The sequence below is a fragment of the Bubalus bubalis genome, chromosome 20, assembly GCF_019923935.1.
Source record: "Bubalus bubalis isolate 160015118507 breed Murrah chromosome 20, NDDB_SH_1, whole genome shotgun sequence".
Lineage (NCBI taxonomy): Eukaryota > Metazoa > Chordata > Mammalia > Artiodactyla > Bovidae > Bubalus > Bubalus bubalis.
Window position 1 is genome coordinate 65914455 of NC_059176.1, and position 18852 is coordinate 65933306.

Consider the following 18852-nt stretch of genomic DNA (forward strand, 5'->3'; position numbering starts at 1 on the left):
GCGCATTTAGATATGCTAAAATTGCCACAAAGACAAAGACAGAGGATGTGATTGAAGCTTACAGAAAAATAGAAAAAGGTTCTCTTCAACCCATCTGAATCGTTTCTAATCTCTCTGTAACTAGACAAAGCATAAACAACTCCAGGAGAGACAAGACAATGGAAAACACTCTGTTAAGGAAGTGACTTGAATGCAACTTCATTTTGTTTAGCAGGGAGGAGAATGTCTGAGACTGGAACTTCAGTATGAATAATATCAATAAAAGAAGCAGAAAAGCGGGAAGGAAAAGAGGAAGAAGAGGAAGAAATCGTTTTCTCTCTTTCCTTGATTGTTAAATGAATAGTTAGAGGAAGTCATAAATTTATCAGGCTTTAGCTATGGTCAAAACTGCAATAAAAATGTACATCGTTAAATCCTGTACACATCTCTGAATTGTGCCTTTCTCCCACAATGTGTTTTTTAATTTGTTTTGGTCTCTCTCATATTCTTTTTTATGTTATTATTGCTGACTCAATCCCCAATTCCCACTTCAACAGTCAGTTCACTACTTTTAAATTGCTTTTCTTTTTCATGAGGTCCACACTAAAGCACTTTACAATACTTTTGAAACTGTATCATTTGCTTTCATAGATACAGTGGGTAAATGTGATGTATGTGGCAATGTGAGAAGAAGCCCTCTATCATTCTGACTTCTAAGCAAAGAGCTAGGAAAACAAAGGCTGGAAGTACTCAACCTTCAGGAAGCAGATGCAGAGAGAATGTTTAGGGCAGTGGAATTACTCTGCATGATACTGTGATGGTTGAAACACGTCGTTACAGACTGGTCCAAACTCACAGATGTACAACATCAGGAGGGACTCCTAATGTAAACCATGGGCTCTGGGTGATGATGACGTATCAACGTGGGTTTACTGATTGTAACAAATGTTTTCACAGTTGGGGAGGCCATGCATGAGTGGAGGCAGGGAGAATATAGGGAATCTCTGCACCTTCCTCTCAACTTTGATGTGAACCTAAAAATGTCTTTTCACAACTAAAAATTTAAATTTAAAAAAAGGAAGCCCTTGCCTCCCAAGGCCTCTGAAACCTCCCTCAGGGATTTTGCACATTCCGTCCTTCAGGAAAGTGAATCTGTCTTTGTTCTGACCCCCTGGGCATCAGGATGGCTTGTTCATGAATCTGGATTTGAGCTAATTTCTCGTTAAGTCAGACCTGCACTTACTCAGACGGGAGTGTCCACACGCTCCCCAGTGCAGGGTCTGTCCAGGGCAGAGCTGAGGGAAAGCCAAACTCTCAGCACGCACAGCCTCCGAGTCTCTGTCCCCACAGTTCCCCGGCCCATGCACCCCATGGCTTCAAACATCAAGTCAGTTGGTCCCCAGTCGCGTCACGTATCTGCCGTCCTGAGTTTTCCTGCCGACTTCCCACTTGACCTACCTGTCCGAGCCCCGCCTAGCAGCTTCACCTCAGGCTTCAAGACCTCATCAGAGAAATCTATCCTAACTGCAGTGGGCCTTCCAAGGGAGTGCTGGCGGTTAGCAGAGCCCTTATCACCCTGTGGGGACTGTCACTTATTTTTAGCCTCCTCTGCAGCCTATGATTTTCACACAGAAAAGTCTATCAATTCCAGCAGCAAAGACTGATTCTGGGCACAAAGTAGATCTCAAGGTGGCAGGAGTTCATGAAAATCCCTAGATATGCAAATACAAGCAACTGTTCCTAAAACAGTTTTATGACTATGTATCTTTGGAGGCATTGTTTTAGTGTTACACATAAAGCAGTGTCTGAATAAAGCATTACGGAACTAATACAAGTAAATACAATTCCGGAACAGGAAACCCTGAGAGACTGACTACTGAATCAGGGAAAGGCACAGTTTGCAGTCACAGTTTACCTTTCACAATCTGCAGCCAATAGTCTATGTAGGGTAAATCTTTTATTCATTTCCCCTCTTTGCTAGTGGTCCATCTCCACTGTGTGGATGACATAGGGGATTTTTTTAAAGTGAGTGACCCATAAATAGAATTTCAGCCCCACATGGAACCCTTCTATCATCAGAGAAAAGATGAGCACTTTTAATACCGGGCAATGAAAAGAAACAATTTTGCTATGAATTTTGGAAGGATTATTTCCATCCACAGAACTCTGCAATGAAAGGAAGGCTTCTTAAGCTGGCATTGTGCAATCCCCCTTCAGCCTCATGCATCCCCTGAATCCAGGAGCCACTGTGCAGCAGGGAAGCACAGGATGAGCCCAGTGTTAGGTCACTGGCCTACAGAGCAAGGGCCTGCTCCTAGAATCTGCACACTCTGGTCAGGGAGGCCCACTCTGGCCTACGGTGCCCGTGAGGGGACCCTGACACTAGTGGATTCCAACATTCCAGCACCTTCCTAAGAGCCAAGCACTCTGTACAGGAAAGGACTTCTACACTAGAAACAGTTACTTCTGGAGCCTTTTTGCTTATAAGTATGTCAAAATATACTAAAATTTTATTCAAGGAAATCACACATGTACTTGACTCCATATTTTCTTTTTCCTGTTTATTTACCCCCAGGAAGACAGAAGTATAAGCTGAGTATTCTTAGATTCTTTCCTGAGAAACACTAAAAGGCAGGTCTTTTGATCCTTGAAAAAAGGAACTAAAATTTAAAAACTGTCATTTATATTCATCCCTAGTTTTAATGAGGTCAGACATAGCCAATGACTGCACAACTGCACATAACATCACCTGGGAATTTACATACAGTAAACAACGCGTGGACAAGATGCAGATGGACAATACGGTTCTGGTACAAAAATGGAAACACATTTCAATGGAATAGGATAGAAAACCCTAAAATAACACCATGCACTAATGGTCCATTAACCTATGACAAAGGAGGCAAGACTACACAATGGTGAAAAGACAGTCTCTTCAACAAATGGTGCTGGGGAAACTGGAAAGCCACATGTAAAAAAATGAAAATAGATCATTCTTTAACTCAATACACAAAAATAAGCTCCAATGGATTAAAGGCCTAAATGTGAGACTGGACTCCATACAACTGCTAGAGGAGAACACAGGCAGAACACTCTGTGACATAAATCACAGCAATATATTTTTTTGATCCATCTCCCAGAATAATGGAAATACAAACAAAAATTTTAAATGGGACCTACTTGAACTCAAAAGATTTGCACAGCAAAGGAAACAATAAACAAAACCAAAGGACAACCCACAAATTGGGAGAAAATATTTGCGAATGATGTTACTAATAAAGGATCAGTCTCCAAAATTTACAAACAGCTCCTGACACTTACAGCATCAAAACAAACAACCCGCTCAAAAAGCGGGCAGGAGGTCTAAATAGACGTCTCTCCACAGAAGACATACAGATGGCCAAGAGGCACATGAAAGGATGTTCAACATCTCTAGTTATTAGAGAAATACAAATCAATGCCACAATGAGGTGTGACCTCACACCAGCCAGAACGGCCATCATCAAAAAATCCACAAACAGTAAATGCTGGAGAGGGTGTGGAGAGCAGAGACTCCTCCTCCCCTGTGGATGGGAATGCAAACTGGTACAGCCACTATGGAGAACATTATCGAGGTTCCTTAAAAAACTAAACATAGAGCTATCATAAGACCCTCCAGTTCCATTCCTGGGCATATATCCAGAGAAAAACATGGGATGAGATACTTTTTAATCACTACTGATGTCACAATCTCTATTCCTTAGTTTTACCACTTTCAATAAATGCTACATATTTAAGAAGTCAATTGTGAGCTTAAACTTGCATGATAAATCTCGAACAGAAATCCACAATAAGAACATAAGCAAGAACTGATACAAAGACCGTCAGATCAGAAAAGAAGCTTCTTACCATGTTTATCGATGACACAGGACCAATGCTGTTAACATAGATGTCAACATCAATTACAGTGGGTTTTACTGTGGAGAAAACACATGTATGTTAGTTAATACACTGTGCCAGAAAGCACTCCTCAACTTCCTCTGAGTCACACACTGACAGCTCAAGAGCAGATGGAAAAGTGGTGGATTTTTCTTTGGGACCTGCATGGCAGTTACAATTCTTAAATGATGAAGGATTCTTACAGTTAGTAAATTTAATTGTAAAAAAAACAGGATATTTATACACTGCAAGTTGCCAGTGATAGATGACTATGATACTCTAAAAGTCTTTGTTTAGCTGATTATACGACAGAGAAAACATAAAAACGTTAAATATAAGACATCACATAAGAAATGTCAAAGTTATGCTATGAAATCAAACCTAAGTAATGAGTAATATTGGAGAAGGAAATGAGAACCGACTCCAGTATTCTTACCTGGAGAATTCTATGGACAGAGAAGCCCGGTGGGCTATAGTCCATGGAGTCACCAAGAGTCAGACATGACTGAGCGACTAATACACACCCACACAATGAGTAATATCACGGACAATTCAAGTTATTTATCCATTACTTTGGTGTAACTCAAAGCAAAGATCTGGAGAATACATATACCAAAGGAGATTAAGAAATATTCATTGTTATCATTATTACATAAAGACACACACACATATCACAGATTTCAAATTCTGCAACTCAGAAAAGAATAACACTTCAGTAAGTCAAGGAATTACCGTTCCAACTATGAGGGAGTAAAATTCATACAACAAAAAACTGTAATATCTATCTGTGCATCAGAGGTAAAATTAGCTCATTTAACCGTAAAGAAAATCAGTTCCCCTCTCCTTGGCAGAAATGGAACTTGAAAGACCAGTAATGAGATTCCTGAAACAAACTCCAAGTCAGGGGTCTGTGCCACTGGAAAGGAGGTGGCTTCCTTTCCCCAGCACTCAGCAACTGATTGGTACAGGGGAGAAGAACACCAATTTCAGAGTATTTCTGCTCTGCTGCTGCTACTGCTGCTAAGTCGCTTCAGTCGTGTCCGACTCTGTGCGACCCCATAGACGGCAGCCCACCAGGCTCCCCCATCCCTGGGATTCTCCAGGCAAGAACACTGGAGTGGGTTACCATTTCCTTCTCCAATGCACGAAAGTGAAAAGTGAAAGTGAAGTCGTTCAGTCGTGTCTGACTCTTCATGACCCCATGGACTGCAGCCTACCAGGCTCCTCCATCCATGGGATTTTCCAGGCAAGAGTACTGAAGTAGGGTGCCATTGCCTTCTCCATTTGTGGCCTGGAGGAACATAAATAGACTCCTGAACCTCTGCATATAAGCAAGGTATTTCTATGGAAACAAGAGTGTTTGTATCAGCAATTATTACAATAAGCTTCCTCCAGTTTTGCTAAATAAGTAATCATTGATGAGTGGCACCTGTAAGCTCAAGTCTGTTGTTCAATTACATACCCAGCAGTCTGCAGCCTGAGCCATGTTATTCAGACCTTCACGAAAATAAAAATAATGATAATGAACTGGAGTCAACTATTCTATCTGTCAGCACAACCAAGTCATGTTAGCTTCAGAGCTGTTGGCATTTTGGAAAACACCCAAATATGATTCTATGAACTATGTACATAGTGTTTAAATTTTATTAAAGGACTATTCAGCATTTTAAACCGAGCTTTGCTACTTTGAACAGCAAGTAGCATCTTTCTTCAACTTAATTGGATCCAGCAAATATTCTGTCTCCAAATGCTGCATAACCTTATTAATGTTATACAAAGGCTGTGTTAAGTCAGTCAGTTGAGGACCTACTTTTTGCAAGAGATTTTTTCTGGTTGTTTCATGGTATTTACCAGACTTTAGGTTTCCAGAGCTTTTAATCTCATTAAATAAAAAAGGATCTACAGATGTAAAGCCTTAACAACTTGAAGTGGGAAGTATCAAATAAGTATTAAGTGCAATAGAATAATAAAGGTTTTAAGAGAAGAGTTTGGAAAACACACACACACACACACACACACACACACACACACACACAAAACCTGGGAGAAAAGCTGTTTTAAGCAACTTCTCCTTTAAGCAGTGTCATGCTAAAGTAAAAAGAATCTTTAGGAAAGTGGCCCTGACAGTGGTACTCAGGAAACAGGGTGGCCACAGGAGGCTCAAGATTTACATCTCAAGGACTAGAGATTAAGCCATAACAAATGATTTTCAACAGCATGACAAGACCATTCAGTGGGGAAAAAGTATTTACAACAAATGGTGTTATGTAAACTGGATACCTACAAGCAAAAAAATGAAGCTGAACCCTTACACAACATAGAAAAATTAACTCAAAATGGATCAGAAACCAAAAGGATGGTTTGAAACTACAAAACTCTTTGAAGAAAACACAGGAGAAAAGCTTAATGACACTGAATTTGGTAATGATTTCTTATATATGACACCAAAAGCATAGGCAATAAAAGAAAAAGATAAACTGGACTACATCAAGATTAAAAAGTCCAGTTTATATATTTTTTGCATCAAAGGACACAATTAACATAGTGGATTGCTGTTGTTGTTGTTGTTTGGTTGCTAAGTCATGTCTGACTCTTCTGTGATCCGTGGATTGTAGTCTGCCAAGCTCCTTTATTCATGACATTTCCCAGGCAAGAATACTAGAGTGGTTTGCCATTTCCCTCTCCAGGAGACCTTCCCGACCCAGGGATCAAAACCGCATTTCCTGCATTGGCAGGCAGATTCTTTACCACTGAGCCACCTAGGAAGCCCAACACAGTGGACAGGCAACCTGTATAATGGGAAAAAAACATCTGGAAATCATGTATGTTTTAAGTTTGATATTCAAAAAATAAAAAAGACTCCCAAAACTCAACAACAAATAAGCAAAAGAACCTGACTTAAAAATGGGTAAAGGACTTAAGGCAAAAGAGACAAACAATGACCAATAGGCACATGAAAAGATACTTAACATTATTAGTCACTAGGGAAAGGCAAATCAAAACAGCTTCATATCCATTATGACGACTGCTATTTAAATTTTTAAAAAAACATAAATAAATGCTGGCAACAACGTGGAGAAAACGAAAACCTTTTGCACTGCTGGTGGGAATACAAAATGATGCAGACATGATGAAAACAGTACGGTGGCTCCTCAAAAATACCGAAAACAGAACTACCCTGTGACCCAGCAATTCTGCTTCCGGTTATATACCCACAGGAATTAAAATCAGAGACTCAAACATATTTGTACATCTACATTCACAGCAGCCAAAACGTGGGATCAAGTCATATGTCCACAGAGGGATAACTGGGTAAACCAAATGCAGCATATGCACGTGGACTATCACTTAGCCTTTCTGTGCTTGTTCACATGATGGTCAGTCAGGTACAGCTCAGGACAGGCTCAGGAAAACAAAGTCAAGTCACTCCCAGGTCCTAGAGACGGGTGGTATGGCATGCTTTGCAGGACTCCATGCGAAAGACATAAGGGTGGTCGGGAGGCAGAAGACAGGGCAAAAGAGGGGATGCTGAGGTCATGATCTGAACAGAGGTCTCTGGGCGAAAAGGCAGGATAAACAACTCAGATCAGCTAGTTTGGCTAGCTTGAATAACTCCTGTGGGCTTGCAGCTATACACATAGTCTCCAGTGGCCTGGTATCAGGTCTTGGGATAATTAGAACACCAGAGTATTGTCTCCTGGGGTGTAAAAGCCACCACGTAGAGGAGATATGACTCTGGATTGGATAGACCGCTTGCTCAAAGACCTGCTCCAAGCTGGCCCCTTGCCATTACGAAGAACTGGCTTACCCTGGAAGGGGCAGTAGCTGCCCAATCAGGAAGCATTTTTAAGATATCAAAACATCATAATACACAGAAAGATTTAAATATATATGTATACGTATGTATATGTATATACAATACACTGACACATGTTACAACATGGATGAAGCTTGGGCACATTACACTGAGCAAAATTAGCCAATCACAGACACACTGTGCTTCCACTTATATGAGGCACCTAGAGTAGTCAAACTCACAGAGGTAGGAGGGAGAATGGGGGCTGCCCAGAGCTGGAAGGCAGAGACAATGCAAAGTCAGTGCTTAAAGGCTACAGCTTCAGTTACACAAAATGAAGAGCTCTAGAGATGGATGGTGGTCATGGTGGCACAATAATCTGAATGCACTAAATACCACTGAGCTGCACACTTGAAAGTGGTTAAAATCGCAAATTTTATGTTATGTGCATTTTACCAGAAATTTTTAAAAAACATTAAGCTCTGGGTAGTTGGGAGAAGGATGAAGGGTTACACAGATGCAAGAAAGTCAGGAATGAGGGGAGAAGGGATGGCAATTTTCCGAGTGAAAAGGAACAGATTCTATTGAAGAAGAGCATAACATAGGACTGATGGAGTTGAGTCCTCTGCATTTAGTTCAAAAATGAATTCACTTTCAAGTTTTCATTTCATTTCTATCTTGGAAATCTATTTGGAAATTCTATCATGCAATTCTATTTGGAAATCACTATTTCCTAAAAACTCAGAATTTGTATATTTGAGAAGAATCATTCTCATAACCTGTGCAACATAAATGAACACTGCAAGGCTGCCTAGGGTAAGTTTTGCTAAGAGTCAACCACATTTGTTTCCTTGAAAGACTGACGGCACCCAAAGAGGAATTACAGGGACTATACTTTCTACTTGCCTCTGCCACAATACCAATGCAGATTTTTGTTTGGTTGCTGTTCTTTGCCCCATCCTGAACCTTCTCATGGAGAAGGAAATGGCAACCCACGCCAGTGTTCTTGCCTGGAGAATCCCAGGGACGGGGGAGCCTGGTGGGCTGCAGTCCATGGGATTGCACAGAGTCGGACACGACTGAAGTGACTTAGCAGCAGCAGCAGAACCTTCTCATCCCAGAATTATCCATCATGAGCTGAGAAAATGACCCAGAGACCGAGACAGGAAATGGCCTCTGTCACAGTGCCCTTGTCACAGTGGCACGACTGTCTGCTGACGAGTCCAGAGACACAAGGCTGACCTCTGTTCTCCAGATTGCCACTTAGAGCCTGGAGGTGAACAGACTCTTTGTCTTACTTATTGTGGACACACACACACACACAAACTCATCATGCTAAAAAGTAAATAAATTATATTTTAATGAAAAACATTCTTGACATTATATTTTAGTGAAAAAAAATCTTGATGTCAATCTCTTTGGGGCTAGACAATCAAAACCACATATAACATAGTGTTGTGCAACTGCTAAGTTGTTTCCGACTCTTTGTGATACCATAGACTGCAGCATGCCAGGCTCCCCAGTCCTTGCCTATCTTCTGGAGTTTGCTCAAATTCATGTCCATTGAGTTGGTGATAATATCTTATCATCTCATCCTCTGCCACTCCCTTCTCCTTTTGCCTTCAATCTTTCCCAGCATCAGGTTCTTGTCACTGAGTCAGCTATTTGCATCAGGTGGCCGAAGTACTGGAGCTTCAACTTCAGCATCAGTCTTTTCAGTAAATATTCAGGGTTGATACTTTAGGATTGACTGGTTGGATCCCCTTGCTGTCCAAGGGACTCTCAAGAGTTTTGTAGAGCATCACATTCAAAAGCATCAATTATTCAGTGCTCAGCCTTCATCATGGTCCAACTCTCACATCAGTACATGACTAAAAGAAAAACCATAGCTAAGAGAAAAAGAACTTTTGTCTGCAAAGTGATGCCTCTGCTGTCTAGCTTTGTTATAGCTTTCCTTCCAAGGAGCAAGCGTCTTAATTTCATGGCTGCAGTCGCCACCTGCAGTGACTTTGGAGCCCAAGAAAACAAAATCTGTCACTACTTTCAATTTTTCCATTTCTATTTGCCATGAAGCAATGGGACCAGATGCTATGATATTTGTTTACTGAATATTTAGTTTTAAGCCACCTTTTTCACTCTTCTCTTTCATCTTCATCAAGAGGCTCTTTAGTTCCTTTTCACTTTCTGCCATTAGAGTGGTATCATCTGCATATCTGAGATTGCTGATATTTCCCCAGGAATCTTGATTCCAGCTTGTGCTTCATCCAACCCAGCATTTCACATGATGTACTCTGCATATAAGTTAAATAACAGGTTGACAATATACAGGCTTATTGTACTCCTTTCCCAATCTGGAACCAGTCAATTGTTCTATGTAAGGTTCTAACTGTTGTTTCTTGACCTGCATACAAGTTTCTCAGGAGACAGGTAAGGTGGTCTAGTATTCCCATCTCTTTAAGAGTTTTCCACAGTTTGTTGTGATCCACACTGTCAAAGGCTTTTGCCTGGTCACTGAAGCAGAAGTAGATGTTTTTGTGGAAGCCCCTTGCTTTCAGTATGGTTCAGAGAATGTTGGCAATTTGGTCTCTGGTTCCTCTGCCTTTTCTAAATCCAGTTTCTATACCTGAAGTTCTTGGTTCGTGTACTGTTGAAGCCTAGCTTGAAGGATTTTTAGCATAATCTTACAAGCATGTAAAATGAGTACAATTGTCTGGTATTTTGAACATTCTTAGACCCTGCCTTTCTTTGGGATTGTAATGAAAACTGACCATTTCCAGTCTGTGGCCACTGCAGAGCTTTCCAAATTTCCTGACATATTGACATGATATGAGTCAGTGAACTAAAATGGATAGAAATGGATGAATTTAACTCAGATGACCATTATATCTACTACTGTGGGCAAGAATCCCTTAAAAGAAATGCAGTAGCCCTCATAGCAGAGAAGGCAATGGCACCCCACTCCAGTACTCTTGCCTGGAAAGTCCCATGAATGGAGGAGCCTGGTAGGCTGCAGTCCATGGGGTCGCAAAGAGTCAGACACGACTGAGAGACTTCACTTTCACTTTTCACTTTCATGCATTGGAGAAGGAAATGACAACCCACTCCAGTGTTCTTGCCTGGAGAATCCCAGGGACGGGGGAGCCTGTTGGGCTGCCATCTATGGGGTCACACAGAGTTGGACACGACTGAAGCGACTTAGCAGCAGCAGCCCTCATAGTCAACAAGAGTTCAAAATGCAGTACTTGGATGCAGTCTCAAAAACAATAGAATGATCTATTTGTTTTCAAGGCAAACCATTCAACATCACAGTAATCCAAGTGTATTCCCAAAGCATTGATGCCAAAGAAGATGAAGTTGAGTGGTTCTATGAAAACTTTCTAAAACTAAACTAATACTAAAAACACTAAAAAAAAAAGATGTCCTTTTCATCACGGGACTGGAATGCAAAAGTAGGAAATCAGGAGATACCTGGAGTAACAGGCAAGTTTGGCCTCAGAGTACAAAATGAAACAGGGCAAAGGCTAACAGAATTTTTCCAAGAAAACACACTGGTCATAGCAAACACCCTCCTCCTACACATGGACATTAACAGATGATCAATATCAAAATCAAACTGAGTATATTCTTCACAGGCAAAGATGGAAAAGCTCTATACGGTCAGGAAAAACAAGACTGGAGCTGACTGTGGCTCAGATCATCAGCTTAAGCTCAGATCATCATATTACGTCTTCTATCCCAAGATAATTAAATATATTTCTACTTCCTTGACTCAGATTTCTTTTATTAATGTTCTATAGCTCACCAACCCCTTCATGGACCACTTCCTCATCATGGAAAAGGAGCTTGCATAACTCTGTGAAGCTATGAGCCATGTCATCCATGGCCATCTAAGATGAATGGGTCATAGTAGAGATTTCTGACAAAACATGGTCCACAGGAGGGAGAATGGCAAACCACCCCAATATGCTTGCCAGGTAAAACTGGCTTTAGAAAAGGCAGAGGAGCCAGAGATCAAATTGTCAACATTTGTTGGATAATAGAGAAAGCAAGAAAATTCCAGAAAAACATCTACCTCTGCTTCATTGACTACACTAAAGCCTTTGACTGTGTTCAGTTCAGTTTCAGTTTAGTCACTTGGTCATGTCCGACTCTTTGCAACCCTGTGGACTACAGCAAACCAGGCTTTCCTGTCCATCATCAACTCCTGGAGCTTACTTAAACTCAAGTTTATCGAGGCAGTGATGTCATCCAGCCATCTTATCCTCTGTCATAACCTTCTAACTTCTGCCTTCAATCTTTCCCAGCATCAGGGTCTTTTCCAATGAGTTCTTCACATCAGGTGGCCAAAGTATTTCAGTTTCAGCTTCAGCACCAGTCCTTCCAATGAATATTCAGGACTGATCTGCTTTAGGATTGAATGGTTGGATCTCCTTGCAGTCTAAGAGATTCTCAAGAGTCTTCTCCAATACCACAGTTCAAAAGCATCAATACTTCGGCACTCAGCTTTCTTTATACTCCAACTCTCACAACCATACATGACCACTGGAAAAACCACACCTTTGACTAGATGGACCACTGTCAGTAAAGTAATGTCTCTGCTTTTTAATATACTGGCTGTGTGTCATGCTTTTCTTCCAAGGAGCAAGTGTCTTTTAATTTCATGGCTGCAGCCACCATCTGCAGTGATTTTGAAGCCCAAGAAAATAAAGTCTCTCACTGTTTCCATTGTTTCCCCATCTATTTTCCATGGAGTGATGGGACCACATGCCATGATCTTAGATTTTTGAATGTTGAGTTTTAAGCCAGATTTTTCACTCTCCTTTTTCACTTTTGTCAAGAGGCTCTTCAGTTCCTCTTCACTTCCTGCCATAAGGGTGTTGTCATCTGCATATCTGAGGTTATTGTATTTCTCCTGACAATCATGATTCCAGCTTGTGCTTCATCCAGCCTGGCATTCGCCATGATGTACACTGAATATAGGTTAAATAAGCAGGGTGATAATATACAGCCTTGATGTACATTTTCCCCATCTGGAACCAGTCTATCATTCCATGTCCAGTTCTAACTGTTGCTTCCTGATCTGCGTACAGATTTCTCAGGAGGCAGGTAAGGTGGTCTGGTATTCCCATGTCTTCAAGAATTTTCAACAGTTTATTGTGATCCACACAGTCAAAGGCTTTGGCATAGTCAGTAAAGCAGAAGTAGATGTTTTTCTGGAACTCTCTTGCTTTTTTGGTAACTCAGTAGAAGTTGGCAACTTGATCTCTGGTTCCTCTGTCTTTTCTAAGTCCAACTTGAACACCTGGAAGTTCACAGTTCATGTACTGTTGAAGCCTGGCTTGGAGGATTTTGAGCATTACTTTGCTAGCATGTGAGATGAGTGCAATTGTGTGGTAGTTTGAACATTCTTTGGCATTACCTTTCTTTGGAATTGGAATGAAAACGGACCTTTTCCAGTTCTGTGGTCACTGCTGAGTTTTCCAAATTTGCTGGCATATTGAGTGCAGCACTTTCATAGCATCATTTTTAGGATTTGAAATGGCTCAACTGGAATTCCATCACCTCCACTAGCTTTGTTCGTAGTGATGCTTCCTAAGGTCCACTTGACTTTGCATTCCAGGATGTCTGGCTCTAGATGAGTGATCACACCATCATGGTTATCTAGGTCCTGAAGATCTTTTTTGTACAGTTCTTTGTGTATTCTTTCCACCTCTTCTTAATATCTTCTGCTTCTGTTAGATCCATACAATTTCTGTCCTTTATTGTGCCCATCTTTGCATGAAATGTTCCCTTGCTATCTCTAATTTTCTTGGAGAGATCTCTAGTATTTCCCATTCTTTTGTTTTCCTCTATTTCTCTGCATTGATCACTGAGGAAGACTTTCTTATCTCTCCTTGCTATTCTTTGGAACTCTGCATTCAGATGGGTACATCTTTCCTTTTCTCCCTTGTCTTTAGCTTCTCTTCTTTTCTCAGTTATTTGTAAGGCCTCCTCAGACAACCATTTTGCCCTTTTGTATTTCTTTTTCTTGAAGACAGTCTTGATCATTGCCTCCAGCACAATGTCATGAACCTCTGTCCATAGTTCTTCAGGCACTCTGTCTATCACATCTAATCCCTTGAATCTATTTGTCACTTCTACTGTATAATTGTAAAGGATTTGATTCAGGTCATACCTGAATGGTCTAGTGGTTTTCCCTACTTTCTTCAATTTAAGTCTGAATTTGGCAATAAGGAGTTCATGATCTGAGCCACAGTCAGCTCCTGGTCTTGTTTTTGCTGACTGTATAGAGCTTCTCCATCTTTAGTTGCAAAAATATTATCAATCTGATTTCAGTATTTGAGTGTGGATCATAACAAACTGCGGAAAATTCTTAAAGAGATGGGAATACCAGATCATCTACCTGTCTCCTGAGAAACCTGTATGCGGGTCAAGAAGCAACAATTGGAATCTTATATGGAACAACTCACAGGATCAGGATTGGGAAAGAAGTACAACAAGGCTGTTTGTTGTCACCCTGTTTATTTTACTTATATACTGAGCACATCATGAGAAATGCCAGACTGGATGAGTTACAAGCTGGAATCTAGATTGTTGGGAGAAACGTCAACAACCTCAGATATGTGGATGATATGATTCTAATGGCAGAAACCAAAGAGGAACTAAAGAGCCTCTTGATGAGGGTGAAGAAGGAGAGTAAAAAAGCCAGCTTATACCTAAATATTTAAAAAACTAAGATGATGGCATCCGGCCCCATCACTTTATGACAAGTAGAAGGGGAAAAGGTGGAAGAAGTGACAGTTTTCCTCTCCTCTTCTCGGGCTCTAAAATCACATTGATGTTGACTGCAGGCATGAAATCAGAAGGCGATTGCTTCTTGGCAGGAAAGCTATGACAAATCTGGACAGTGTGTTAAAAATCAAAGACATGACTTTGTGGACAAAGGTCCATATAGTCAAGGCTATGGTCTTTCCATAGCCATAGAGGTCACATGGGGTTGTGAGAGCTGGACCATAAAGAAGGCAGACAGCCAAAGAATCAAAGCCTTCAAACTGTGGTGCTAGAGAAGACTCTTGAGAGTTTCTTGGACAGGAAAGAAATCGAACCAATCTTAGAGGAAATCAACCCTGAATACTCACTGGAATGACTAATACTGAAGCTCCAATATTTTGGTCATCTGATGTGAATAGCCAACTCATTGGAAAAGACCCTGATGCTGGGAAAGACTGAGGGCAGAAGGAGAAGATGGCATCAGAGGATGAGATGGCTGGATGTTATCATTGATGCAATGGACATGAACTTGGGCAAATGCCAGGAGATGGTGAAGGACAGGGAGGCCTGGCATGCTGCAGTCCATGGAGGTGACCGGGCGACTGAACAACAGTTCACCATGTAAGTCTTTCATCTCCTTGGTTAGGTTTATACATAGGTATTTTATCTATTTTGATGTCATTTTATTTTTGTTTTTAATTGGAGGATAATTGCTTTACAGTACTGTGCTAGTTTCTGCTGTACATCAACATGAATCAATCATGGGTATACATATGTCCTCTCCCTCCCACCTCCCACCACATCCCATTCCTCTAGGTCATCACAGGCACCAGGTTTAAGCTCCCTGTATTATACCGCAAGTTCCCACTGGCTGTCTATTTTCCATATGGTAATACATATCTTTCAATGTTACTCTTTCAATATGTCCTTCCCTCTCCTTCCACCACTGGGTCCACATGTCTGTTCTCTATGTCTGCATCTCCAGTGCTATCCTGCAAATACATTCATCAGTATCATCTTTCTAGGTTCCCATACACATGTTAATATACAATATTTGTTTTTCCATTTCTGACTTATTTCACACTGTATAACAGGCTCTAGGTTCATCCATCTCATTAGAACTGATTCAAATGCATTCCTTTGCTGAGCGATATTCTATTGTATATATGTAACACAATTTCTTTATCCATTCATCTGTTGATGGACATCTAAGTTGCTTCTGTGTCCTAGCTATTGTAAGTCATGCTGCAATGAACACTGGGGTACATGTGTCTCTTTCAAGTTGTGATCTGTCCTGGAGAATGTTCCACGTGCACTTGAGAAAAAAGTCAAACCTACTATTTTTGGATGAAATATCCTGTAGATATTAATTAGGTCCAATTGGTCCAACAAATGATTTAAAGCTTGTATTTCCTTATTAATTTTCTGTTTGGATGATCTGTCTGTTGTTTTGAGTGGGGAGTTAAAAAGCCTTCCACTAATACTGTGTTACCGTCAATTTCCCCTTTGATATTTGTATTTGTCTTATGTATTGAGATGTTCCTATGTTGGGTGCATTATATTTATAACTCTTGTATCTTCTTCTTGGATTGATCCCTTGATCATTATGTAGTGTCCTTCCTTGTCTACTGTAACAGTCTTTCTTTTAAGGTCTATTTTATCTGACATGAGAATAATTACTCCTGCTTTCTCTTGATTTCAGCTTGCATAGAATATCTTTTGGAGAAGGCAATGGCACCCCACTCCAGTACTCTTGCCTGGAAAATCCCATGGATGGAGGACCATGGAAGGCTGCAGTCCATGGGGTCGCTGAGGGTCGGACATGACTGAGCGACTTCACTTTCACTTTTCACTTTTGTGCATTGGAGAAGGAAATGGCAACCCATTCCCGTGTTCTTGCCTGGAGAATCCCAGGGACGGGGGAGCCTGGTGGGCTGCCATCTCAGGGGTCGCACAGAGTCGGACACGACTGAAGTGACTTAGCAGCAGCAGAATATCTTTTTCCAGCCTCTCATTTTCAGTCTGTATGTGTCCTTAGGTCTGAGGTGGGTCTCATGTAGACAGCATATATAAGGAGTACATCAGCCAATATGTGTCTTTTGGCTGGAGCATTTAGTCCATTTACATTTAAGGTAACTATTGATATGTATGATCCTATTACCATTAACTTTATTATTTTGGGTTTGTTTTCATAGACCTTTTCTCTCTGTTTTGTTTCCAGTCTAGAGAAGTTCCTTTAGCATTTGTTTTAAAGCTGGTTTGGTGGTACTGAAGTCTCTTAACTTTTGCTTGTCAGTAAAGTTTTTTTTTTTTTTTTTTTTTTTTTTTAGTGACCGAACAACAACTGCAACATATATTTAATATGCTAGATAATATATTTTAACACATATTTTTAATAAGTATACTTTGAATTGAATTTGTTTCTCTTACAGTCCAGTAAAGATTTTGATTTCTCCTTTGAATCTGAATGAGATCCTTTCTGGATAGAATAATCTTGGTTGTAGGGTTGTTGTTTTTTTTCCTTTCATAACTTTAGGTATATCCTGCCACTCCCTTTTGGCCTGCAGAATTTCTGTTGACATCTAAACTGTTAGACTTATGAGATCCCCTTCTATGAAACTTGCTGCTTTTCCCTTGCCACTTTTAAAATTTGTTCTTTGTATTTCATTGTTAGTTTGATTAATATGTGTCTTGGCATGTTTCTCCTTAGGTTTATCCTATATGAGACTCTCTTGGCTTTCTTGAATTGGGTGGCCAATTCCTTTCCCATTTTAGGAAAGTTTTTGACTATAATCTCTTCAAATATCTTCTGATACCCTTTGCTTTTGTCTTCTTCTCGGACCCCTATGATTCAAATGCTGTGTTTAATGTTGTCCCAGAGGTCTCTGAGACTGCTCTCATTTCTTTTCATGCTTTTTTTTCTGCTCTTCTTCATTTATTTCCACCATTCTATCTTCCAGCTCACTTGTCTGCTCTTCTGCCTCAGTTATTCTGCTAGTGGTTCCCTCTAGTGTATTTTTAACCTCAATTATTGTGTTGTTCATTGCGGATTGCCTATTCTTTAGTTCTTCTAGGTCCTTGTTAAAGATTTCTTATATATCTTGATCCATACTGCTGCTACTGCTAAGTCACTTCAGTCGTGTCCGACTCCGTGCGACCCCATAGACAGCAGCCCACCAGGCTCCCCCGTCCCTGGGATTCTCCAGGCAAGAACATGGAGTGGGTTGCCATTTCCTTCTCCAGTGCATGAAAGTGAAAAGTGAAAGTGAAGGCACTCAGTCTTGTCCGACTTTTAGCAATCCCATGGACTGCAGCCTACCAGGCTCCTCCCTCCATGGGATTTTCCAGGCAAGAGTACTGGAGTGGGGTGCCATTGCCTTCTCCAATCTTGATCCATGCCTCCAGTCTATTTAATCTGCACCTCCAGTCTATTTATCTGTGCCTCCATTTTATTTTCAAGATTTTGGATCACCTTTACTATCATTACTCTGAATCATTTTTCAGGTAGACTGTCTATTTCCTCTTCATTTGTTTAATCTTGTGGGTTTTTACCAAGTTCCTTCATCTGCTGCATATTTCTCTGTCTTTTCCTTTGTTTAATTTACTGTGTTTGGAGTCTCCTTTCTGCAGGCTGGAGGGTCATAGTTCCTCTTAATTGTGGAGTCTGCCCGCCATGGGCGGGCTGGACCAGTGCCTTGTGAAGGTTTCCTGGTTGGGGGACTTGTGCCTGTGTTCTGGTGGACAGAACTGGATTTTGTGTCTCTGAGGGGCAGTGCTATATCCCCTAGTGTGCTTGGAGGTGTCTCTGGGTTTGGCATGTCTTTAGGCAGCCTGTCTTCTAATGTTCAGAGTTGTGGTCCTATTTTGCTGAAAGATGGATGTGTGGAACCCATCACTGGAACCTGCTGGCCTTTCAGTGGGGTTTGGTCTTAGTGTTGAGATGGAGGCCTTTGGGAGAGCTCCTATCAACTAATGATCCATGGGGTTGGGATTTCTCTGGTGGTTCAATGTCCTGGATCAGGTTTCCCATTTCATGGGTTCAGGCTTGATCCCTTACTGTAGCACCACAACTTCACAGGTCACACAGCACAGACGACAAAACCCTAAGACGATTGGTGAAAACAATGCTCAACATCCCAGAACAGTCAAAGAAACTCACACCAAAGTCCTCTGATATTTATGGAAAGTTCTCTGAGCCTGTTGTGGGCAGTGTGGGGTCAGCTCAATCTCAGATCTGGCCTTACTCCATCCAGTACTTAGTGTGCACTCCCAAAGTCCACAGCTGTCCCTGAAGTCTACAGTCTCAGGCTAACTGTGGGGGTTGAATCTGCTGCACCTGCAGCTTCAGGAGCTAATTCTCCTTCTCTTCTTCAGTCACACAGCTCCTT

The 18852-nt window shown here is 41.1% G+C and overlaps 1 protein-coding gene across 1 annotated transcript in view; it reads right to left on the reverse strand.

Moving 5' to 3' along the window:
• Nucleotides 1-18852, reverse strand: part of GABRG3 (gamma-aminobutyric acid type A receptor subunit gamma3) — an 838213-nt gene that overhangs the window by 747427 nt on the left and 71934 nt on the right. The window contains exon 3 of the mRNA XM_045163713.1: nt 3868-3935. Within this exon, the coding sequence (XP_045019648.1) occupies nt 3868-3935 (68 nt within the window). The remainder of the gene's footprint in view (nt 1-3867; nt 3936-18852) is intronic.